The 22,324-nt window shown below is 53.7% G+C and overlaps 7 protein-coding genes and 1 pseudogene across 13 annotated transcripts in view; 6 read left to right on the top strand and 2 right to left on the bottom strand.

The window, feature by feature from the left end:
- The first annotated feature begins 48 nt into the window (after nt 1-48).
- On the top strand, nt 49-2,189 carry LOC147042156 (C-1-tetrahydrofolate synthase, cytoplasmic-like). Its single transcript, XM_085938394.1, has 11 exons — nt 49-85; nt 394-487; nt 560-638; nt 715-774; nt 886-939; nt 1,000-1,136; nt 1,330-1,430; nt 1,499-1,635; nt 1,706-1,817; nt 1,915-2,042; nt 2,110-2,189. The coding sequence occupies exons 1-11, from the start codon at nt 52-54 to the stop codon at nt 2,155-2,157; spliced, it is 984 nt and encodes a 327-aa protein (XP_085794520.1). The 5' UTR covers nt 49-51; the 3' UTR covers nt 2,158-2,189.
- zbtb25 (zinc finger and BTB domain containing 25) lies at nt 2,164-3,890 on the bottom strand. 2 transcript variants are annotated; one of them, XM_085938392.1, is made up of 3 exons: nt 3,839-3,890; nt 3,474-3,692; nt 2,164-3,306 (listed from the first exon to the last, which is right to left on the bottom strand). In XM_085938392.1, exons 2-3 carry the CDS (start codon nt 3,683-3,685, stop codon nt 2,277-2,279), a joined length of 1,242 nt encoding a protein of 413 aa, XP_085794518.1. In that variant the 5' UTR covers nt 3,686-3,692; nt 3,839-3,890; the 3' UTR covers nt 2,164-2,276. The 2 variants fall into 2 exon arrangements, with proteins under 2 accessions (XP_085794518.1, XP_085794517.1); XM_085938391.1 differs by lacking the exon at nt 3,839-3,890 and having other exon boundaries at nt 3,474-3,813.
- Nucleotides 2,715-7,470, top strand: zbtb1 (zinc finger and BTB domain containing 1). Of its 2 annotated transcripts, none has more exons than XM_085938387.1 (4): nt 2,715-3,254; nt 4,276-4,474; nt 5,062-5,612; nt 5,682-7,470. In XM_085938387.1, exons 3-4 carry the CDS (start codon nt 5,098-5,100, stop codon nt 7,012-7,014), a joined length of 1,848 nt encoding a protein of 615 aa, XP_085794513.1. In that variant the 5' UTR covers nt 2,715-3,254; nt 4,276-4,474; nt 5,062-5,097; the 3' UTR covers nt 7,015-7,470. The 2 variants fall into 2 exon arrangements, with proteins under 2 accessions (XP_085794513.1, XP_085794512.1); XM_085938386.1 differs by having other exon boundaries at nt 2,715-3,532.
- Nucleotides 7,471-7,749: 279 nt separating this feature from the next.
- On the top strand, nt 7,750-8,605 carry LOC147042153 (complement C1q tumor necrosis factor-related protein 3-like). The gene is made up of 3 exons (XM_085938400.1): nt 7,750-7,915; nt 8,010-8,150; nt 8,259-8,605. The coding sequence occupies exons 1-3, from the start codon at nt 7,834-7,836 to the stop codon at nt 8,531-8,533; spliced, it is 498 nt and encodes a 165-aa protein (XP_085794526.1). The 5' UTR covers nt 7,750-7,833; the 3' UTR covers nt 8,534-8,605.
- A 378-nt stretch (nt 8,606-8,983) lies between these two features.
- On the top strand, nt 8,984-9,803 carry LOC147042152 (complement C1q tumor necrosis factor-related protein 3-like). Its single transcript, XM_085938399.1, has 3 exons — nt 8,984-9,212; nt 9,291-9,428; nt 9,502-9,803. The coding sequence occupies exons 1-3, from the start codon at nt 9,044-9,046 to the stop codon at nt 9,771-9,773; spliced, it is 579 nt and encodes a 192-aa protein (XP_085794525.1). The 5' UTR covers nt 8,984-9,043; the 3' UTR covers nt 9,774-9,803.
- Nucleotides 9,804-9,959: 156 nt separating this feature from the next.
- LOC147042151 (myosin-6 pseudogene) lies at nt 9,960-15,918 on the bottom strand (annotated as a pseudogene).
- Nucleotides 15,919-16,479: 561 nt separating this feature from the next.
- Nucleotides 16,480-19,346, top strand: cox7a2b (cytochrome c oxidase subunit 7A2b). The gene is made up of 4 exons (XM_085938401.1): nt 16,480-16,619; nt 17,436-17,525; nt 18,729-18,813; nt 19,165-19,346. The coding sequence occupies exons 1-4, from the start codon at nt 16,503-16,505 to the stop codon at nt 19,215-19,217; spliced, it is 345 nt and encodes a 114-aa protein (XP_085794527.1). The 5' UTR covers nt 16,480-16,502; the 3' UTR covers nt 19,218-19,346.
- A 136-nt stretch (nt 19,347-19,482) lies between these two features.
- LOC147042149 (collagen alpha-1(XII) chain-like) overlaps nt 19,483-22,324 on the top strand; it is a 33,914-nt gene continuing 31,072 nt past the window's right edge. The window contains exons 1-3 of one of the 5 annotated variants that reach the window (XM_085938369.1): nt 19,483-19,713; nt 19,886-20,074; nt 20,858-20,967. In XM_085938369.1, coding sequence (XP_085794495.1) covers nt 20,895-20,967 — 73 coding nt within the window. In that variant the 5' untranslated portion in view covers nt 19,483-19,713; nt 19,886-20,074; nt 20,858-20,894. Of the gene's footprint in view, nt 20,075-20,857; nt 22,076-22,324 lie in introns of those variants that run through there. The other 4 variants (XM_085938368.1, XM_085938373.1, XM_085938371.1 and 1 more) reach the window with 4 other exon arrangements.

The following is a 22,324-nucleotide window of genomic DNA, read 5'->3' as shown; positions in this document are numbered from 1 at the left end:
AATTTTTTTTTTTGACTTTCTGACCTTTTGTACACAAACACACACTGGTCAATGATTACACAGTGGAGTTGCGGTGGTCTCTCAGGTAAGACGCCACGTTGCCTTTGCTGTCTTCTCTTCCGTTTGCAATCAATACTTGTTAGCCAACAATTAGAATTGATTATGTAAAAATTGATAGCTTGCATCCAATTGGCTCGTTGACCTGCGACTTGAGGCAATGCTTCTCAAGATACCGTACACTTATTGGTTGCTACCAATAGGGGCGCTGTTGACTCGCGTAAGAAGTAACATTGGCACGATGACGCTGAGGGAAAGGAGTTCGGAACATTCAGAGCGATGATAAAATCCAATTCTGCAGTCACGAATGGTCCTAACATGTCTTCCTCCTGTCAGTCATGTTGGCTCTCTTGCGCCACCTATCTTTATCATGTTGCTATGGAGGCCGACGCTCCATAGCAACCATCATCTCTGGAAACCAAACGGCCAAGTAGGTGTCAACTCGGCATGTCTGGTGATGTTGATCTCAGTTGCTTTCAGCCCGTGTGCAACATGTCCTCAGGCTGGTGAGGGAGCGTTTGAAGAAAGAGGTGGACAAGATGAAGGTGTCCAAGGTCATCCCGAGTCTACTGGTTTTGCAGGTCACTCTCAAGGCCCGCCTCTGTTATGTGATGTCATCACGTGATCTCACCGTGCCGTGTCTCTGGTTGCCTTCAGGTAGGAAACAGAGAAGATTCCAACTTGTACATCAGCAGCAAGATGAAAGCTGCAGCTGAGGTGAATTTAAGCCACATGCAAGAGCAATGTACTGGCGCCATCTAGTGGCAGGGGTTTGAACTGCTTATATTTGACATCAGTGCTGAGTCGACACTTTTGTTTCCTCTTCAGGTGGGCATCGAAGCAACGCATGTGAGGTTGCCCGACACGGTGACACAGAACGAGGTGAGTCTGGAATTGTGCACTTGAGTGGATTTGCTGAGGTCACATTGCCCACCCCCCCAGGTGCTGCGGACCATCGCGTCCGTCAACGAGGACCCGTCCGTGCACGGCCTCATCGTGCAGCTTCCTCTGGATTCCGTCAACCACATGGACGTGGAGCTGGTCACCAACGCCGTATCGCCGCTCAAAGACGTGGACGGGTCAGAATTGAAAGAATGTCTTATCGCCATGCAGTGGCGGCGCTAGAGGGGGGGGGGGGGGGGGGGCTGCAGGGGGCACTGCCTCCATTTCAAATATGCTACAGCCCCTAAAGAGAAAATTCTAGCACCGCCATCATCGTCACCCTTGAACTGATGTGTGTGTGTGTGTGTGTGTGTGTGTGTGTGTGTGTAGTCTGAGTTGCATCAACGCAGGCAAGCTATCTCGCGGGGATCTGAACAACTGCTACATTCCGTGTACCCCCAACGGTTGCATGGAACTCATCCGACAAACAGGTCACATACAAATTTTGTTTGAGGAACTGGCTGAGGAATGTCATGAAGATGTCTGTCCCCCCCCCCAGGTGTAAGCGTGGCTGGCAAACACGCAGTGGTGATCGGTCGCAGTAAGATTGTGGGCGCGCCCATGCACGACCTGCTCTTGTGGAACCACGCCACTGTTACCACCTGTCACTCAAAGACGCACGACATTGCCAAACACGTGAGCGACGCCGCGTGATGATGTCATCGCCATCAAGCCGGAGGATGATGCCTTTGCCGTCCGTCTTCAGGTGGGCAGGGCGGACATCGTGGTGGTAGGGGCGGGGCGAGCGGAGATGGTGCAAGGCGATTGGCTGAAGGAGGGCTGCGTGCTCATCGACTGCGGGATCAATCACGTGGCGGGTGAGCGTGATCGTTTCATTTGATTGGAACGTTTCTGTTCAAGTCAACGGAATGAACATGAATGGAAATTGTGTCTTTTCTCGGGCGGCCACGGCAGACGCCGGCAAGACGAGCGGCAAGCGCGTGGTGGGCGACGTGCATTTCGCCTCGGCCTATCAAAGAGCCGGATTCATCACGCCGGTTCCGGGAGGGGTGGGGCCCATGACGGTGGCCATGTTGATGCAGGTAGGACCGCAAGCGCTAGCTGGCGTAGCGCGCAAACGCTGATGGGCGTTTTTTTGTTTTGCCGCAGAACACGGTGCTCAGCGCTCAACGCGTCCTCACCAGCGCTTCCGTTTAAGTCTCGTTACAGTCCTGTTTCAAAATAAAGAATGGCAAAGCGTGTTTGAGCAGAGCTTTTACTTTAAAAACCACAAAGAGGACAAAACGAAAAGTGTCTATCGACAAAAGTCACAGGAGTCACTCGCAACGCCCGCCGTCGCCGCTCTCCTGCGAGATTTCCGAGTCGAGCGAGTAGGCGGAGCTTCCGTTGTCCTGAGCGTCCCTGCCAACTTCCAGGAGGGTGTCGTTGGCTGAAGCCCCGCCCCCGTCCGGGCAGAAGTGGGCGGAGCTGTGGAAGAGCTGACTGTGGCGATGCAGTCTGGGTGGCTTAGCCGTGTGCGCGTACATGTGCTCCTGAAGCTGACTCTTGTGTGAGAAACGCACGCCGCACACGGCACACGCCATCTTGCGCTTGCGCGAGTGGGTGGCGGGTGCGGCGCTTAGTCCCTCCCCCTCACGGCTCCTGCGAAGCTCCGCCGCCAACTGCGCGGCCAGCGCCTGACTCTGGCGCAGCGCCTCCTCCAGGCGACCGGCGTCGACGCCGTCGTCATCCGGGCCGCCGCTGCCGCCGCCGCTTTCGTACGTCAGCCCCTCGGTGAAGAGGGCGTGGCTGAACAGGTGCTGGCGCAGCCGCTCGGGCGACGGGCAGCGATGGCCGCAGCGGGGACACGCCAGTGGCGGCGGCGGGCGTTCTTTGGACGCCGCGCCGTCCCGTGGCGGCGACCCCGGCCCCGCCCCCTCCTCATCCGGACGCTCCTGCTTAACGGCGGCCGAGACGTCGAAATTGTCCTGCGGCGAAGAGGCGCGGCCATCCGATCGCTCTCCTTCCGATCCCACGGCCAGCGACGGATGCGAGTGGGCGCGGGCTCCCCGCCCCCCGGGCTGGACGGAGGAAGCGGGGGCCTCCTTGCCGGCCAGCTGGGAAGAGATCTGAATGCCGTACAGGTTGGACATGCGCATGGCGTCGGAGCCGGTGGCGGCGTCCGCGCCGGCGGCGGGGCCGTCGCCGCTCTTGCGACACAGCTGGTGGGCGTGGAGGAATTTGATGCCTTCCTCCAGACGGGCGGGCTCCACGGCCTGCTTGGGGCACGCCCCGGTGTACATCACGTGCAGCAGGTAGCTAAACACATCGGGCTGGATGTCGGTGGGCTGGATCTTGATGCACTCGCTGACATGCACACACAAAAAAAAGCTTGGTCATCAACTGGGGAGCTAAAGTGATTTCAGAAAGGTGCGTGGTGACGATACGAATTCAACTCGTATCTCAAGACACTACTGTAGTGACTGGGGAAGGCTGCAGGTGCGCGCGCGCGCGCGCGCGTGCGTGAGACCGACCTGGTCTGGTGGATGAAGATCATCTTGAAATAGTTTGAGAAGGCGGCGAGGACGGCGCGGTGAGCTTTGAAATAGACGTTGCCGATGGCGACCGTGCAGTCGCACAAGAAACCGAACTCGCGCTGCACGTTGAGCTGCTGCAGCAGCAGCAGACTGTGAGCGGCCGACGCACACGCCGCCGCCGCACACGCAGACGCCGACGTCGCCTCCATCGCGGACCTGCGAGCATACATTTGCATACCGCTCACACCTTTTGTCAGAAAAACGCGCGCGCACCTTGGCAACGCGCATTGAGCAGAGGGTTGCGGCAATACGTGTACGTGCGCGCGCTCGTTCATGAAGGGATCGATTAATTGATGCCTTACCGCCGAAAGAATCCGAGCGAGCGAGCGAGGATGGCGATGAAGGTGAAGATGATTGTTTGTGGGCCAAGCTGCGTCACGTCTCGCGAGAGGACGAGAACCCTCACGTGAGCGCCCCCCCCCCCCGAAATAATCACACCTTGTAATTGCATTTCAATTGTGAATTACACAGAAAAAAAAACTTTTTTTTTGGAACCTGCATTTCGCTTGGAAGACGTGACGTCAGCGTTGGCATTGTGGATACATGAAGTATTGATTTGGATTCAATAAATATGCAAACTCACTTTTCACTGTAAGCACCAAATAAAATAAACAAATGCCAATATACAAAAGCAATGAGCTTTATATCACTGATTAGCTTTCCAGTTTCTTGCAACTTTATTTTGAAGGCGCCCCCCCTGCAACTGGAAGTCTTTTATTTTGTTCCTCGTGATCTACAGGCGGTTTGTGCGGAAGTTGCATCCAGCACTAGTTGAAGAACAAGAAGGAGGACGAAACGCTTCTTCTTTTTCTTTCTTTCCTTCTTCTTCTGCCCCGACCCGCAACTTTACCCCGCAGAGGAAGGGGTCGATTTCCCGCGGAGCCTCCGCCCATCTTCAGCCGACCTTCGAGCTACTCTGTCGGCCTCGGTGACTTGCGGTGAGTCGGTGCCTCCAGGAGGTGGGGCGGTGGGGGTTGTTTTGCGTGATCGTTGCGGGGGTGGCGGAGCGCTTTGGGGGAGACGTTGCCGTTTGCGTCCCAAGCTAACGCGCCGCCATACTCTTTTTTTTTTTTTTTTTTCCCCCCCTGTTTTCCTTCCAAAGTCAAACGTATTTAGGCCGGTTCGAGTGACTTCGTCTATCTGCTCGCAGCCGCTAGGTGGCGCCACAAGAACACTAGCCATTCTGTCGTTCTGTGTGATATGTTCAAGCTTTCCAAGCCGTATTTCTTCCAATCGTTTTCAGTCACGTGCTTTTATTCTGGAAGCGTAGTCGCAAAGACTTCCGGTGTTATAGCTTGTTAGCTTGTAGCTTCATTATCCGGGCCGCGAGGGGGCGTGCTGCTCTCCTTCCTTTCACACCCCCATCAAATGGCCCCAACCCCTTGTTCACCCAAACAGGAGCTGGAAAGTTTTATTAAGATAAAAGTCCCAATTGATGACGTCATCTCAAGTGTTAATTTTATTTTTATTATCAGTGTTTCTTTCTTTGACTTTGACTTTTCTTTTCCGGTTCCAATGTTTGTAGGTCACATTAACGACGTGCGTGGCGTCCCGCAGGGCGATGGCTCGGCCGAGCCACAGCGATCACGTCCTCCAGCAGCTGAACAACCAGCGCGAGTGGGGCTTTCTATGCGACTGCCTCATCGCCATCGGCGACATCTACTTCCGGGCGCACAAGGCCGTGCTGGCGGCCTGCAGCTCCTATTTCCGTATGATGTTCATCCGCGACCAGCAGGGGGCGGCGCGCCTGGACCTCAGTAACATGCAGATCAGTGCCGAGTGCTTCGACCTGATCCTGCAGCTCATGTACCTGGGACGCATCGCCGCCGGCTCCTTTGACTTCGACGACCTCAAAGCGTCCATGGTCTACCTGCAGATGTACTACATCCCCGACTCGCCGGACGACCTGCGCGACATCGGCGGCGCCTCCAACCCGATGCCGTCCTCGTCCGAGTGCTCGACGCCGGCCGCCGCCGGCGGAAAGATGTTGTTCGGGGTTCGCATGTACGAACGGCAGAGGCCGGCCGCCGCTCGAGATTCCGCCGACGACACCAAAAACGTCAGCGGCTCTGCCAGGTAGCCGCCTCGGACTCTTTTTGATTTGGAATTCCTTTGTGAACTTTTTGCTTTTGTGAACTTGATCAGCCTCGGCAGGTACTTGGGGGTGCCGCCCGCCAGCGAGGAAGCGCCGAGGGCCGCCGTCCTCCCGAGTAGTGCGGACGCGGGACACGCGTCGGAACAACCGTGCGACCTGAGGAAGCGGAGCGGAGGGAGGAGCTCGGCCCTGAGGGAACGCCCTCGCTTCGGCCGCACCTTCACCTGCGACGACTGCGGCTTCGTCTTCAGCTGCGAGAAGCTGCTGATCGAGCACATCCTCACCTGCACCAACCGCAAGACCTTCGCGCCCGCCCCAAGCCCGGACGGCGACGCCGACTCCCCCAAGGCCGAGAGCTCCGCTTCAGACAGCGCCGAAGAGCGGCGGGCGCTCGGCGACCTGCGCTCGGTCGCGGCGGGGCCGAGCGGTGGGCCCGGATCCGCCCGCCGGGTTTCCGTTAAGACGGAACCCGGGGAAGACCCGCCCCCCGAGGACCGGGAGGCGGCCGGCAGCGCCGCGGAGGATGGCGAAGCGGCGCCCGGCGTCTCCGGCGTCGAGAAGGCGGCCGAGCGCTGCTCCAGCCCCGTGTCGGGAAGCGACTCGTCGGCCGCGTCGCCTGACTTTTTTGCAGTGAAAGAGGAGAACGCGGACGGCGCCCCGTGCGAGCTGTGCGGGGCGCCGCTGAACGAGGACGACAGGTCGGCGCACTACCTGTCCAGCCACCTGGGCCACATCTGCGCCTGCGGACGCTGCGGCCAAGTGCTGATCAAAGGCCGGCAACTCCAGGAACACGCCGAGCGATGCGGCGAGTCGGACGAGGCGGACGAGCCCCCCGGCGCCGACCTGGCCTGCCCTCACTGCGGCTTGCCCTTCCAGAGCGAGAGCCTGGCGCTGGAGCACGCCCTCTCCTGCCCCCACGAGGCCGAGCCGTTTCGGCCGGGCGGCGGCGGCGGCCCCGACCACCGGCGCAAGCACTTTTGCGCCATCTGCGGCAAAGGCTTCTTCCAGCGCTGCCACCTGCGCGAGCACTACACGGTGCACACCAAGGAGAAGCAGTTCACCTGCCAGACGTGCGGCAAGCGCTTCCTGCGCGAGCGCCAGCTGCGGCTGCACACGGACATGCACCGGGGCGTGGCGCGCTACGTGTGCCCCGTGTGCGAGCAGGGCACCTTCCTCAAGCACGACCACGTGCGCCACATGATCTCGCACCTGGCGGCCGGCGAGACCATCTGCCAGGTGTGCTTCCAGATCTTCCCGGGCGGCGAGCAGCTGGAGGAGCACATGGACGTGCACCTCTACGTGTGCGGCGTATGCGGGGACAAGTTCCGCCTCCGCAAGGACATGCGCACGCACTACAACCTCCAGCACACCAAGAGGCTGTAGACCCAGCCAGCCAGCGAGCCAGCGCCGTTTGGCGGACCCTGAAAAGCACAAGGAACAAAACGCTAATTTAGCTTAGCGTTGGCTTGCGAAGCGGCTTCAGGCATGTGGGAATGTGCAGACACGCACGCACACGTTTTCCCCAGTGGAAAAGTTCCGGCTCCGCTGGCACAGCCCGAAAATCCCGTTTTTGGGTTTCATTTGATGGTTTTTTTTTTTTTCCCCTCCTGCACTTTGAACCTCGCCCTCATCACACGCCCGATCGTCTTTCGGGGACACTTTGGAGACGTGGGTCGGACAAAACGGGATTCCTGGTGGACTTGAAAGTGGCGATTCTTCACGAAAACTCGTCAAGTTGTGCTTCTGGACCCGAACGGAACCCCGAGCGAGGGTCTCCGTCGAGGGTCTTTGTGTTCTTTCTCAGCTACACACTTTGAATAAACAAGTGCACAAGTCTGATTCCTCAAGCAAACTTTGAAGATGACGAAATGGCCGGCTTTTATTCTAACTCGTGCTAATGTAACCCCGACGAGGATTTGAACAAATTTGAATTTCCCTATCTCGTGTTTGCAACCAAAGTTCAGAATCGAACCAAAAATGAAAAACTTTGCCCTTTCCTAATTTCAAATCACCCGACTGCCGTTAGGGGCAGCAGAATGAATTTTGGATGAACCCTGGTGACGACGGTTCACGACCATAACTAGAGCCACCAGACAAAATCGGATTAATGTATAATGTCTGGTCAATTCGACAAATATTTGTCACAGGGTGTAAATGCCAAAGGTCGTGTCTGCGGGGCTTTAAGTAAGGCCAGCGATCCAGATGCCGCTTCATCCGAAAATGGCTTACCAGTTGGTGATTGCTGCGTTGCTGTTGTGCGGCCCGGCTGGGCTTTGGGCTCAAGGTGAGTTGGACCGCCTTTCACATCTGGAAAGTCCTTTGAGCTTTTTCAGTCCAAAACCTCGGCTCCAGTTTTAAGATCACTTTTTTTGGTGCAGCTGGGCAACAGGTGGCATTCTCGGTGGCGTTGAGGACCGACAACCAGGCGCCGGCTGACCTCGGCCCTTTCAACACGGACACCACTCTGGTGTTCAAGAGGGTGGTCACCAACGTGGGCAACGGCTACGATGACAACACAGGTAGGACGACCACCGAAAAGAAGAAAAAAAAAAAAAACACTCCTCAGGCGTTCTTGCGCTCGGTCACCACAAGAGGGCGCTAACAAAGCGGTGATCTTCCTTACGCAGGCATCTTCACCGCCCCGACCAAGGGTCTCTACTTCGTGACTTTCACTGGCGCCGCCGGATCTGACGGGGGCCTGAACGCAGCGGTGGTGAAGGACGGCGTCAACATGTTCGCCATCTATGACAACCAGAACAAGTTCAGCAGCGCCACCAACGGCATGGCGCTGCAACTGGACGTGGGCGATAAGCTCTGGGTCACCTTGTGGGCCAACCAGAAGGTCTTTGACCAGAGCCGCCTCACCACCTTCAGTGGCTTCCTCATCAGTCCCCTCCCTTAACCGAGGTTTGCGGGAGGCCGACTTCAAGACAAGCGTAAAAATAAAATGAAATTGAAAAAAAAAAAAAAGAAATGGTCTTCTTGTGTGTTCATAAATGTGTCTTGCCAAGTTGCCGTTTAATAAGGTCAACATCAACAACACATCAAGAGGAGCACTTTTTATTTGAAACTTTCCACGGACAATTCGATATATTTATAGGTCAGCGTTGGCACAATGTCTAAAATACGAATGATTTTCGAAACCGGAACTACGACGCCGAGTCATTAAGACTTCTCCGCTGTTCGCAATTGCACTCACAAGGTAGAATGTCTCAAGATGACGTAGGAAAAAAAACAAAAAAAAAAGCTCATATTCATGCCATATTAGGAGCTGCAAATATTTGCATGCAAAGTCCACCTCGTCCAGTTGAATAACCTTTGAAGAGAGAGAGAGAGAAAGCACGGACGGGTTGGTTTCATTCAAAAAGCCTTGAGGTGAAGCCCAGAAGCCTCATCTGAGATCATCTCCGCCATGGCGTGTTCTTGCTTGACCACCGCCTTGCTAATCGTGTGCGCTGTGGGCGGCCTTCGGGCTCAGTTGTACTTTGGCAACGAGCGTGTCACGTTTGAAAACGCCGAAAGCCCCCTGCAGAAGCTGGCGGCGCGCGTGGACAAGCTGGAGAAGGACGCGGCCGAAGCAGGTCAGTTGATGAGCCACAATCCCAAAGGGGTCAGAGACTGGAGACCCTGAAGCTCATCCTTGTGACGTGTGTGTATAGCCAAGGCGCCGGTGTCCTTTGCGGCGGCGCTGGTCACCACCTCGGACTGGACCCACCTGGGCCCCTTCAATACGGAAACCACCCTGATGTTCAAGCGAGTCATCCACAACGTGGGGAACGGCTACGACTCCAACACGGGTAGGCTCCAGCTTCTTCTGCTAAAGAACCCATTGTGGCGCTAACACGGCCGTGACCCCCCCCCCCCCAACAGGGATCTTCACGGCCCCGGTCAAAGGGCTCTACTTCATCATGCTCAACGGCAACGTGGGCAACTCGGAGGCCTTGAACGCGGCCGTGATAAAGAACGGCGTCAACATGTTCGCCATCTACGACACGCAGGGCACTTTCAGTAGCGCCACCAACGGGATGCCGCTGGAACTGGAGCAGGGAGACAAGGTCTGGGTCACCTTGTGGGCCAACAATAGCGTTTTTGACCAGAGCCGACTGACAACCTTCAGCGGCTTCCTCATCCAAAAAATGTGAAAATAAAAATGGTATTCAGATGACACCAAAGCATTTTTTTTTCTTTTGTGTTGTTTCATGGCGATGATGTCATCTGTTGCTAACTCTTATTTTGAAGAGAACAAGCAGGCAGGAAGCTGTGCAAACACATGCATTTATTTCAACTTGAGTGACAGCCAAGTGATATACTCTTGGGCGCCACCTGTTGGCTTGGAGTGGAATGACAGCTGTGGCGGGACTTTGTCATTCTGCAGCTTGGTGCTGCTCACCTCAAAAACAAGCCTGTCAAAAAAAAATATCAATACTGCTCACATGTTGCTAGCTTTAGCATTCTGATTTGATGGACAGTCGGCTTACTTGTGCGTCAGTCGTCCAGGTTCTTCTTGACGCCCCCGTCTCTGGTCTTGGCCCTCAGCTTGTTGACTTGGCTCTCGGCCACGTCGGCCCTCTCCTGCGCTTCTTCCAGCTCGTGTTGCAGCTTGCGCATTTTAGCCACGTTGCCGTTAGCCGCTTCCTCGGCCTCCTCGGCGGCGCGCTTGTAGGATTTGACTTTCACCTGCAGTTTGTCCACCAAGTCCTGGAGCCGAGCTACGTTCTTGCGATCTTCTTCGGTCTGATAAGTGAGTTCTTTGATGCGGCGTTCGTACTTGCGGACGCCTTTGATGGACTCGATTCCTCTGCGCTGCTCCGCTTCCAGCTCGTTCTCCAGGTCTTTGACGCGAAGCTCCATTTTCTGGAGTTGCTTCTTGCCACCTTTCATGGCAATCTGCTCGGCCTCGTCCAGGCGGTGCTGCAGGTCTTTGATGGTCTGTTCCATGTTCTTCTTCATGCGCTCCAGATGCGCGCTGGTGTCTTGCTCCTTCTTCAGCTCCTCGGCCATCATGGCGGCGTCGGTGATGGCTTTCTTTGCCTTTTCTTCGGCGTTGCGACTCTCTTGGACCAACTCCTCCATTTCGTTGTGCAGGTGCAGGAGGTCGGCCTCGTGCTTCTTCTTCTGGTTGATCAGGCTGGTGTTCTGAGAGTGCAGGAGCTGCATGCGCTCGGTGGAGTCGCTCAGCTCCTGCTCGGCCAGCTTGCGGCTCCTGTCCGTCTGCTCCAGCGCGGCCCTCACCTCTTCCAGCTCAGCCTGGATCAAATTGTTTCGACGTTCCAGGACGGCGATGTTCTCCCTCAGGTCGTCGTTCCCGTGCTGGACGTCGTCCAGTTGCAACTGAGTGTCCTTCAAGAAGACCTGCAGGTTTTTGAGTTGTTTCTGGGCGTCGGCCGCTTGCCTGTTGGCTTGGCTCAGCTGGATCTCCATCTCGTTGAGGTCCCCCTCCATCTTCTTTTTCACTCTCAGGGCTTCGTTGCGGCTCCTGGTCTCAGACTCCAGGGAGGACTGGAGCGAGTCCACCGTGCGTTGGTAGTTTCGCTTGGCCTGTTCCATCTCCTCGTCCTTCTCAGACACTTTCCGTTCCATGTCGGCCTTCACTTGGTTGAACTCCAGTTGCGCTCGTAGGATTTTGCTCTCCTCGTGCTCCAGAGAACCTTCGGCTTCTTCCAGCGCAGACTGGAGCTCCGCCTTTTCTTGCTCTAGCTGTTTCCTCATCTTCTCAAGTTCACAAGCACTTCTGCCACCTTCCCCGAGCTGGTCGCTGAGGTCCGAGATCTCCTCCTGCAGGTTCTTGTTCTCTCTCTTGAGGGTTTCCAGGTGGTCCAGGCACTCCTCGTAAGAATTCTTCAGTTTGAAGAGTTCGGTGCTGAGGCTCCGTGCCTCCTTCTGGGAGGCTTCCAGCTCACACTGGCTCTCCTCAAACTTTTGCTTCCACTCCGCCAAGACTTTATCAAAAGCCCGTTGTTTCTTGTCCAGGCTGGCGGAAGCCGCATTGGACCTCTCCAGGTCCAGCATCAGGTCCTCAATCTCGTTTTGGAGACGGTGCTTGGTCTTCTCCAGGGAGGAACATTTGGCATTTGCCGCTTCGATGGCCTCCTCGGCCTCCTGCAGTCTCTGGACCAGCTTCTTCTTGGCTTCCTCCAGCTCCTCGGTTCTCTGGATGGCGTCGGTTTCGTACTTGTTCCTCCACGCCGAGACCTCGCTGTTGGATTTGGAGAGGGCCCTCTGCAGCTCCGCCTTGGCTTCCTGCTCTTCTTCGAACTGCTCTCGGAGCAGATCGCAGTCGTGACGGGCCGACTGCACGGCGTGGGCCAGCGCGTTCTTGGCCTTGACTTCCTCTTCCAGTTGTCTGCGGAGATCTTCCACCTGCTGGTTGTACGAGTTCTTTCCTCTGGTGAGCTGCGAGATCAAGCAGTCCTTCTCCTCCATCTGCCGACCAAACTCGCCGTTCTCGGCCAGAAGTTTGGCCCTCTGGGTGCTCAGCTCGTTGACGGAGCGTTGGGCCTCTTCGTACTTGCTCTTGTACTCGCTCATGGCGTCCTCGGTGCTTCGGCAGATCTTCTCCACGTTGGATTTGTTCTTGGCCATGTTCTCCATGCCGGAAGCCACGTCGTCCAGCTCGAGCTTCAACTCGCTTTTTTCCTTCTCCAGCTTCTGCTTGACTCGCTGGAGGTTGTCGATTTGCTCGCCCAGTTGGGCCACGCTGTCGGCGTGCTTCTTCCTGAGCGCGGCGGCGGTGGCCTCGTGCTGGAGGGTGGACTCCTCCAGCTCCCGACGGAGCTTCTGGAATTCGGCGTCCCTCCTCTTGTTGAGCTCCACCTGCGCCGACGAGGCTCCGCCCGCCTCCTCCAGACGTTCGCTGATGTCCTCCAGCTCACGGGAAAGGTCGGAGCGTTGCTTCTCCACTTTGGCTCGCGCCGCACGCTCGGCGTCCAGCTCCTCCTCCAGTTCCTCGATCCTGGCCTGGTTTTCCTTCAGCCTCTTCTGGAGCTGACCCGAGGCGACCTGCTCGTCGTCCAATTTGCCGGCGATCTGAGCTGCCTCAAAGTCTTTCTTCTTCAGCTTCTCCTCCAGTTGCTGCTTGTCGTTTTCTAAGTCCATCAAGCTCTCTTGAGTCAGCTTGACGTCTCCCTCCAGCTTCCGCTTGGAGCGCTCCAGCTCCATGCGCAACTTCTTCTCCTGTTCCAAGGAGCCTTCCAGGTCATCCACCTGCTGCTCCAGCTTGACTTTGCATTTGTTGAGGGTGTTGGCTTTGTCCTCCTCATTCTGGAGATCATCCAGCACTTGCTGGTGAGCCTCCTGCAGCGCTTTCTTCTCTTTGGTCAGCTTGAGGATGTTCTCATCCTGCGAGGCCATCTCCTCGCTCAGGTTTCTGACTTTGTTCTCCGTGGCGTGTTTCTCTTTCTCCACTTTGGCCAAAGTCAGCTCAAGGTTGTCTATGTCTTTCTTCAACTCTGAGCACTCGTCTTCCAACTTGCGTTTCTTGGCCGTGAGGTCGGCGTTCAGTTCCTCTTCGTCCTCCAGCCTCTCGTTGATCTCCTTGAGCTTTGCCTCCAGTTGTATCTTGCTCTTGATGAGCTGCTCGCATCGTTCCTCGGCGTCGGTGAGCGTGTCTTGCTCCGATTGAATCTGCAGAGTCAGATCGTTCTTCTCTTGAAGGAGACTCACTATCTTCTCCTCCAGCTCCTTCCGACGCACTTCGGATTTCTCCAGGGCTTCCTTCAGCTTGTTGAACTCGTCCTTCATGTTGGCCATCTCCTTCTCGGACTCTGCGCTCTTCAGCAGGGGCTTGATCTTGAAGAAGAGCTTCATCCAGGGCCAGTTCTTCACGCTCAGGAAGGAGCGGAGATTCCACTGGATGACCATGAGGGCATCTCTGCGCTCCACCAGCTTGGCAAACTGGGCCCTCATGAGCAGAGCACGAGCGTTGGCCTGGATTCTGGTGATGATCCGCGAGAGCTGCTCGTCTCGCATCTCCTCCAGCGTGCCGAGCAGGCCGGCTTTGAAGAACACCTTGGTGTGGCCAAATTTGTACTGCGTGTGGTCGATGTCCAGCGACGAGAGCAGCTTCTCGGCGCTCTTCTTGCAGTCCATGAACTGACCCTCGGGGATGGCGGAGGCGTTGAGGATCCTGTACCTCTGTTTGAAGTCTCCGTAGAGGACCCGGTTTGGAAAGCCCTTCCTGCAAATTCGAATACCTTCAAGAACGCCGTTGCAACGCAGCTGGTGCATGACCAGACAGTTGTCCATGACTCCCGGAGTCTTGCGCTCGTTTGGAATCAGGCAGCGGACAAAGTGGGGATGCGTGGTCTTCAGGTTGGTCATCAGCTTGTTGAGGTTCTCTCGGTGGAGGGCCGAGACGGTCTGGAAGGACGAGCCCTTCTTCTTGACTCCTTTGCCGCCTTTGTCGGTGCCGTCGGTGCCCGAGTAACTGGAAAATAACTGGCTGAGAAGCTTGAGCGAGGACTTCTGGTAGAGGCCCACCACGGTTTCGTTGAGAGGATCTTTGTTCTTCACCAGCCAGTTGGTGATGTTGTAGTCCACGGTGCCGGCGTAATGGACCAGGGCGAAATGAGCCTCCGCTTTTCCCTTGGCGGCTCGGGGCTTCTCGAACATTTTGTTCTTGCCCAGATGGTTGTCGTAGAGCTTGGACTTGAAGGTCTGGTCGCTGGCTTTGGGGAACATGCATTCTTCTTCCAGAATGGACATGATCCCCAGCGGCTTCTCGATCAGATCGATACAAGCCTGCAGGTCCATGCCGAAGTCGATGAACTCCCAGTCGATGCCTTCCTTCTTGTACTCCTCTTGCTCCAGAACAAACATGTGATGGTTGAAGAACTGTTGCAGTTTCTCGTTGGTGAAGTTGATGCACAATTGCTCAAAGGTGTTGTAGTCAAAGATTTCAAAGCCGGCAATGTCCAGCACGCCGATGAAGTACTGCCGGTGCTGCTTGGTGTCCAGGGACTGATTGATCCTGACCACCATCCAGTTGAACATCTTCTCGTACACAGACTTGGCCAAGGCGCCGATGGAGTAGTAGACCTGGTCCACGCTCTGGCCTTTGGTCACGTACTCGTTGCCGACCTTGACTCTGGGGTGGCACAAGCCTTTGATGAGGTCGGCGGAGTTGAGGCCCATCAGGTAAGCCGACTTGTCGGCCGCTTCGGTCCCGTCGGACTCGGCCTGCTCCTCCCGCTGCTTCTGCTTGAACTTCAGGTTCCCGTAGTGCATGATAGCGCCCGTCAGCTTGTAGACGCCCATCTTCTCCTCCGGGGTGAAGCCCAGCACGTCGAAGGCGCTGTCGGTGGCCATCAGCTCCTCCGAGTCGTTGATGGAGGCCACCGTCACCTCTCCCTGGGAGATGTAGCTGTAGTCGTACGGGTTGTTGGTGATGAGCAGCAGGTCCAGCAAATCCGGCTTCTGATTGGACAGGATCTGGTAGAAGATGTGGTAGTTCCTTTCGGCCTTGAGCTGAAAGGTGACCCGGGACTTCTCCAGCAGGTACGTCTCGATGTCGGCCGACGACAGCTTTCCGCTGTTCCCGAAGTGGATCCGGATGAACTTGCCAAAGCGGGACGAGTTGTCGTTCCTCAAGGTTTTGGCGTTGCCGAAAGCTTCCAGAGCTGGATTGGCTTGGATGATCTGGTCCTCCAGGGTCCCCTTACTGGGGTCCTTTTTGCCCGCCCCGCCCACGGCGGCGATGCTGGCAAAGTACTGGATGACCCTCTTGGTGTTGACGGTCTTGCCCGCCCCGGATTCTCCGGTGATGAGGACCGACTGGTTCTCCCTGTCGGTCAGCATGTACTGGTAAGCGTTGTCGGAGATGGAGAAGATGTGAGGAGGAGCTTCGGTCCTCTTCTTCCCTCTGTAGGCCGCCACCACCTCGGCGTCGTAGACGGGAAGCCACTTGTACGGGTTGACGGTGACGCAGAAGAGGCCCGAGTAGGTGTAGATCATCCAGGCGGCGTAGCGCTCCTTCAGATTGAACAACACGGCCGGCTCGTGGAGAAAAGTGAACATGGCCATGTCTTCGATTTTGTCGAATTTGGGCGGATTCTGCGGGTGCACGTCGGCTTCCTTCGCGCTCACCGTGTTCCCGTCCTCCTTCTTCACCGTGACCGTGGCGCCGTCTTTGCTCTGGATTTGTCCCTTCATGTACTCCACCTTGTCGTCCGCCACAAAACATTGTGTCTTGATGTCAAAGGGTCTGGTCTGAGCTTCCAGACGCTCCTTCTCTGACTTCCTGAGGTACGGAGCCGCCTTCCCGAACTCGGCCATCACTGCGTCGGACATTTTGAATGGGAAGAAAAAAGGCAAAGCGATACTGTGACGCCGGGGACGAGAAGGACCAGCTTTTAAAGGCACCCGCAACACCCAACAAGGAGATGAGGCAGGAAAATACAGAAAAGGGGGATGCTAAATCTGTCCGAGGAGACGCGGTAAGGTCACGGCGGTGACCTTGAGTTGTCAGGAGGCCATATTAGGAAGAGCTCAAACGCTGCTTATCAAAGTCGCCATTCAGACATCACGCTGCTTCTTTTAGAACCGGACAGCCAATGCACAATGGGAACAAATAAAGAGATAAAATGAAAGTGATTTTGTCGCAAACATGAAAACTAGCTTGTGTGCGTCTGATTGTTTGCGTGTGTGTTGGACTGAGAACGTGAGACGTGTTATCGTTACGTCTCTTTTGATCTCAGATAAAACTTTTAAAAGTGTGTTTGTGTGCGAATAAAAAGACTTAAATAAATGTAAATCAGGGTGGCTATTGCTTATTTTATCATTCATGTTTCATTTTCCATTGCGAGGGCAGGCCAAGGTGACTCATGCGCTTCCAAAAAAAAAGCCGCTAGAGGGCAGGAGAGAGCACGTCTTGAATGCGCTCTGCTAGAAATACAAGAAGAAGAAAAGCAGACGAAGAAGCGCGACAAGCGGAAGTTTCTGGCGTCCTTGTGCGAGAAAGGCGAGCACCCAAGATGAACCGAAGCTTATTTGTGAGTCCTTTTGGGATTTAGCGGCTCGTTTTGCTTTGCGAACGTTTGCCGGTGTTTCTGCGTGTCTTGGAATTCGCCAGGACGCGTTCGTTGACCTCCGCGTCGTCCAGGGGTCAAAGGCTGCTAATGCCGTTTCGCTAACTCGCTTGAATCTTTTTCATTTCGATCACATCAGGTTTTATCGTCAATTGAATCGTTATTTCCCAAGTGAACGTTCAGCTTTAGTATTTTTTGGCATTTGCTTTGTTTCTCGTCATGCCAAATGTATTTTTAGCATTTACTTGCATCAACTGCCACGGGAATCAGTTGTGATCCCTCGAATGAAATTTTACCTTTAATCAAAATATGTACTCAAACACTTGCTACGTTTGAAATGGTCAAGATTTTGATTAGGGAAATGAGCTCACGAAACTGCAACGTAACTGGACGAATGAGAGAAAAAAAACCTTTTGAGTCTACAACGGATAAAAATGCACCAAATTGTGGCCACCGAGTTTAGGTGTAACACCGAATTTAAAATGACATTTTCTAAAATGTATCTATTAAAAATGATTTCCTTTAAGTACAATCTATTCAAAACGTGCTTTAATAAACATTTCAAACACTTCAACTGCATTGCAAATGGCTGTGCGCCGTGCATTCCACTAGATGGCAGCACTGCCAAAAGTATGGCGTTCCATAGAAAGACATCGAAATCAAGATAAGCAAGCAGATCCAGGAGCTTGACCTCTATTTTCCCGAGCATGTGCTGCATGCGCTCCAGGCTTAACTGTAAACATATCCAGAACTGACATAGCCTCGTTCTGTCATTCCCAGACGCTCCAGAAGGTGGCGCGGCGGACCTTTTGCGGCTCCGCTCGGAGGTCGGTGGAGAACAAGGTCCCCAAGAACCAGAAGCTCTTCCAGGTAGCCTGCACGCCTCACATCCGCCTTTTGCCGCCGTCCAACCGAGGCCTCGCGTTCATCCGCTGCTTCTAATTTTCTTGCTGATGATGTACTGTTGGTAATTGTAACAAGATGTACACAAGTAGCAGCTCGCAGACAGCGTCGTGCTTTATATGAGTCCATGAAATGAATGTGGAACATACTTGAGGTTAGCATGTTGGCATGGCCTTCGGCGACCGTTCCACTTACTCACGTGGCCTCTTTGGAAAATTAATGACCCAGCCGTGGATTTTTTTTTTTTTTTGCTTGTTCTGACTCCCGCGATTGCTCGGTTTTCCATATAAGATGCAAGGCGTGCTCGCTTCAAGCTGTTTGTCACTCCGAGGGGAAGTTTACTGGAAAAGTGACTCGCATAATTCAGCGTTTTATATTGACATGTAAGCATACGATAATAAAATTCTGCTAGCTTAATGCTAGGACACCATGGGAATTCAATTGAGAGGCTAAGGGAAATTAGCAGTACTGTCATTAAAAAAAGGATGTGAATTAAGAATGTTGGTACAACCTTCCTGGCATATTTGTGTTTTGCTCAATGTGGAGTCATTTTGCTGTGTTATTCATTAAACAAAAAAAATCCCACCTGTTTGCACTTTAGAAACAGATTTGACTGAGGATGCTTTTGAAATGCGAGCGTCTTTGACGTACTGCCGAAATGACCCGGCGGCTTCTCGTTTTGGATTTGAACCCGGCTGTCTCGTCGCTGCAAAACAAAAGCTGAGCGAGCGTAGACGACAGCGAGGACGCCACGCTGGCCAAAACCGCCGCCGTCAATCAATGCCGCCGTGACAAGATGGAAAAAAAAAAAAAAAAGAAGCAAACATGTTGCTTGTCTTTTTTCCCCCGCACGACATTCTCAGACGACCGCTTTGCCGCTTCACCTTCCGTCGTTACCCCTGCCATCAAGTCCTAATCGTTCATTATTTATCTCCCGCTCCAGACGAGACGCGTGTTGTCATCGGGAAGCAGACCAGCACGAAATGCAATACATGTGTTTGCTTTGCTAGCTTGCTTTGGCGGCCACAAAAATCTTTGGAGGCATCAGTCAAAGGCGCCGACGCAAACGCCACTCGCTCGTTTGCGGCTCACCTTGAAAACGTGTTCCCAACGGTCCAACCTGTTGCCGTCTTTCATCTGTGCTTTTTGTTTTTTGTGTGTGTGTGTCAGGAGGACAACGGCGTCCCGGTGCATCTGAAAGGTGGCGTGGCCGACGCGGTGCTCTACCGAGCCACCATGACGCTCACCGTATTAGGTGAGGCAGCGCAAAGCACAAAATGACACTTGTCGCAAGTTGACCTTTCACACCTTATAGGTGGTCGGGCAAAAAAAAAAAAAGGACACGAACCGGTTTTCATTCTCAGTAGATGACGTGACGTTAAAAATATAGAGCTAATAAATTGTAGCGCTGGAACATGAAGCGTGGTTGAGCCTGTGATTGATTGAGCGTGATCTTGGGGACGTACGCAAAAAAAGCCAAAAGAAGATGAGACAGCATTGGCGTGGCATGGCGGAACGTCTGTTGGCCTTCTTAAATTGCACCGGGTGGGGGGATTCTGAATCCAATTAAAAACAAACAAACCAATTGTTGTGTTGCGGTGCACAGGTGTGGGTTACGTGATGTACGAGCTCCTGAAAGCTGCCAAAGCCTGGAAGTAGGCTTGACTCCACCACCTTCACGTCCTGTCGAGTGCGATAACCATGATAGTCATGTTGTTCCTGTCATGTTCATGGGATCAATATTTATTTCTGTGCGAGATCAATTAAACGTCTCATGAGCCAACTCCTGCCGCTTGCCGTCTTTTGATTTTCTTTTTTTTCCCCCTGAGAATGCCGATTCCATTCGTTGCCTCGAGCATTATGAAAGCGGCGCTCGGTAAATGTTTGCGGATGTTTCACAAACAACGTCAAGTGGGTCCCCGGAAGGAACGTGGAGGCCTCATTCCATATTTCCTGCTGGTGGAGACATCCCGGAACCGTCGTCAAGTACTGCAGACGAAGTTGGCAAGCCCCTCGCGGCGCTTCTGGCGGTGGCCACGAGAGGGCGCCCTCGCGTAGACTGGAGCAATTATTCCTCCTGACCACGTGAACGTTTGCTCTTGACAAGGTGACCACTTATAAGTGTTGACGAATGAATTTTGATGTATATTTTTTGGTGAGTAGAGGAAGTAATTTGCGAGTCGAGGAAATAATTCGCTTGATATGCTGAATCGGCACAAATAATGAGCGCATGTGAGACGTCTCAAAGTTTCCTAGAGTGACTTTGGTGCTTGTGGTCCGCTGGGTGGGCAAACCGGCCCCCTTAACCCCCTCCCCCTTTTAAATAGGGCGCGGAGGGGAGGCTCGGCCCACTTGGAGGAAAATTCGACGACGCCCGCCGCGTTGCGACCAGAAGCTCGGAACACCTCCGAGAAGCGCACGAGCTCCCCTTCCTCCTTTTCCTCCCCCCTCCTTCTTCTTCATCATCATTATCATCATCTTCTCGGTGGGTGAAAAGTTGGGAGACCGAACTTCAGGTTGGTGAGACACATCTGATCCGTTGGTCATTGATGACGTTTTCCCATATGTCTGCATGTGATGACGTCTGCTAATTCCACGTCCGCCGACTTTTCTTCTTTTCTTCATGCTGCTCTTCGTTTCTCGCGTAGGGCAAAGTTGTGTCAGCTCTTGTCGAAAAGTTGCCCTCTTCATTTTTTTTTTTCATTTGACGTCCGTCCGCGCGCAGGTACACAGAATTTCTCTTCTGCCCTTCCTTCCTTCCTTCCTTCCTTGCTTCCTTCCTTGCTCTTTTTACGTCTTCTCCTCTCGTTTCCTTTATTCTTCATCCACACAGGCAGGCACAATGTACTTTTTGGGGGGATTGGGGAAGATGAGAAAATAATGCCTAAAGATAGTTTCAGATGATCCGATAAGATCCTGTTTTCCATACCTCCTTCCTCCCTTCTCTCCTTTCCTACACCTTCTCTTTCCCTTCCTGCAATTACCTCCTTAGTCCTGTTCTTTATTCATCCCTCCTCCTCCTTCTCCTTCCAGCCCTGCTTTTGCTCCGTCCTCCTCATTTTCTCCTTCTTTCTTTTTTGCCAAAGCGCCTCCTCGGCCGTTTTGTTCTGGTGCCTCCTTCCCTCCTCCTCATCTTTCCTTTCCTATACCTCCTTGTGCTCCTCTTTCCCCTTCTCCCCCTTTGCGCTCTTTGCGGCAGCATCTCCTGCGTTCTCACATGTCGCCCTGGTCTTCCTCCTCCTCCTCACATGTCGCGGTGGTCGTCATCATCTCGGCGGTGGCGGCGGTGCTGTTGGCAGCCGTCGTCCGAGCTGTGGTGAGCCACAGGAAGCCAAAATGAAGAGTGGGCTGCCTCTGGTGGCCGCGGCGCTGCTGGCACTGGTGCTGGCCTCTTCGGCCCAGGACCAAGGTAAGACCTCCTCCTCCTCCTCTTCCCCCCTTGACCTTTCACCTCTGCCTTTCCTTGCGTGTCTCTTGGCGTTGTTGTGAACTAAAGAAAGCGATCCTTCAAGTGAGTTGGTGTGAGACTGCGTGTGTGATTGGAATATTTTTTTTTTACTGATGTTTTGTCATCTTAAGTTTGCTGATCTTGAAAAAAAAATCATGCTGTTCATATTCCAAATGTCATTCATGAATTGTCTGCTAAGAATGATGCTCTGTTTGTATTTGATGCTGCTTATTGTTTATGAATCTGATGCTTCATATTTTTTATCGTACAAGACAAGCAAAGGTGTTTTTGCAGTCGCAGATAGAAAAACTGCACATCTCCACATGGCCACTGAGAGGCGCAGTTGCGTAGAGGCTCTGTGGAGACTGCAAAAAGAAAACGAAGAAAAAGAAACAGCGGGGGGAAAAAAAAAGAAAAAGTGGCCGTCAGGCGAGCTGCCAATTTTCCTGCCGGGTAATTTCTCCTTATGGAACGTGAAGACTAAATATGACTTCGACTCATCTTTTTCCACAAGTTGAACACCAACTGGGGGGTGGGGGGGGTGAACAAAAATCAGTCTGCTTATTTTCTCCCAAAGTGTCCTTCGGGAGAGAATGAGCAGGAAAAAGAAAAAGCGCCTGTTCTGTCTGACCTCCCGCGGCCTCGGCTAATAAACTCCATCCGTGCGCGATCCACTCGACAAAACTGCTGCGCTTCATCAACATTTTTTCCACCAATTGCCACCCGAATATTATTTCTCCCCCCCCAAGTGTGAGCAGAATGAAGAAACATGAAGTAGCGTAGTAGGCCTAAGTGTTCATCCTCGCGATGGTGTGACGGAATAGCTCGAAAGAGACAATAAACAGCCTGCGGACAAGCGGCGTGCGTCTTCTGGACAATTTTGCTTTTTTTTATCCCGGGAAGCAGAAGCAACGTCTCGATGGTCAGGTTGGTGCTTCCTCCGCATCGTCCCGTGCCGTCGTGTCACCTTCTCGGTCAAGTCCGCACCTCCGTCTGGACTTCACGACAATATTTTGCTGGGATATTCTTCACCTGATGCGGTTGGCGCTGGAAAAAAAAAACAAAAAACGTAATGGAATTTGTTCTGGAACAGTTTTTTTTTTTTTTTTAGACTTGCAAAAAGCTAAGACTTGACTGCCTTTTTATCGTGTATTTGTCTACTAGCATGTTGCTAATGCTAAGTGTGGAATGTTGCATTTATGAAGTTTCATTAGCCGCTAGTTAATTTGTTTGCTAGCTCACGTTCTAGAGTCATAATTGTTTGTCGTCGTTTTAGGAGAGATTTAAAAAGTGTTAAAGAAAAAACAAAGTAGCTAGC

The sequence above is a fragment of the Syngnathus leptorhynchus genome, chromosome 18 (assembly GCF_054491065.1).
Source record: "Syngnathus leptorhynchus isolate UIUO chromosome 18, UIUO_Slep, whole genome shotgun sequence".
In the NCBI taxonomy this organism is placed as follows: domain Eukaryota; kingdom Metazoa; phylum Chordata; class Actinopteri; order Syngnathiformes; family Syngnathidae; genus Syngnathus; species Syngnathus leptorhynchus.
This window is presented reverse-complemented; position numbering and strand designations above follow the sequence as displayed.

Bases quoted from the DNA above. Each gene is read 5' to 3' on its own strand.
- LOC147042156 (XM_085938394.1), top strand. From the start codon at position 52: ATGATTACACAGTGGAGTTGCGGTGGTCTCTCAG. The intron at 488-559 runs GTAGGTGTCAAC...ACATGTCCTCAG, and splicing joins TCTGGAAACCAAACGGCCAA to GCTGGTGAGGGAGCGTTTGA. The intron at 775-885 runs GTGAATTTAAGC...TTTCCTCTTCAG, and splicing joins AGATGAAAGCTGCAGCTGAG to GTGGGCATCGAAGCAACGCA.
- LOC147042153 (XM_085938400.1), top strand. From the start codon at position 7,834: ATGCCGCTTCATCCGAAAATGGCTTACCAGTTGGTGATTGCTGCGTTG. The intron at 7,916-8,009 runs GTGAGTTGGACC...TTTTTGGTGCAG, and splicing joins GGCTGGGCTTTGGGCTCAAG to CTGGGCAACAGGTGGCATTC. The intron at 8,151-8,258 runs GTAGGACGACCA...TTCCTTACGCAG, and splicing joins CGGCTACGATGACAACACAG to GCATCTTCACCGCCCCGACC.
- zbtb25 (XM_085938391.1), bottom strand. From the start codon at position 3,811: ATGAACGAGCGCGCGCACGTACACGTATTGCCGCAACCCTCTGCTCAA. The intron at 3,307-3,473 runs GTCGGTCTCACG...TGTGCATGTCAG, and splicing joins ATCTTCATCCACCAGACCAG to CGAGTGCATCAAGATCCAGC.
- zbtb1 (XM_085938387.1), top strand. From the start codon at position 5,098: ATGGCTCGGCCGAGCCACAGCGATCACGTCCTCCAGCAGCTGAACAAC. The intron at 5,613-5,681 runs GTAGCCGCCTCG...GAACTTGATCAG, and splicing joins AACGTCAGCGGCTCTGCCAG to CCTCGGCAGGTACTTGGGGG.
- LOC147042152 (XM_085938399.1), top strand. From the start codon at position 9,044: ATGGCGTGTTCTTGCTTGACCACCGCCTTGCTAATCGTGTGCGCTGTG. The intron at 9,213-9,290 runs GTCAGTTGATGA...GTGTGTGTATAG, and splicing joins GAAGGACGCGGCCGAAGCAG to CCAAGGCGCCGGTGTCCTTT. The intron at 9,429-9,501 runs GTAGGCTCCAGC...CCCCCCCAACAG, and splicing joins CGGCTACGACTCCAACACGG to GGATCTTCACGGCCCCGGTC.
- cox7a2b (XM_085938401.1), top strand. From the start codon at position 16,503: ATGCGCTCTGCTAGAAATACAAGAAGAAGAAAAGCAGACGAAGAAGCG. The intron at 16,620-17,435 runs GTGAGTCCTTTT...TGTCATTCCCAG, and splicing joins AGATGAACCGAAGCTTATTT to ACGCTCCAGAAGGTGGCGCG. The intron at 18,814-19,164 runs GTGAGGCAGCGC...TGCGGTGCACAG, and splicing joins CATGACGCTCACCGTATTAG to GTGTGGGTTACGTGATGTAC.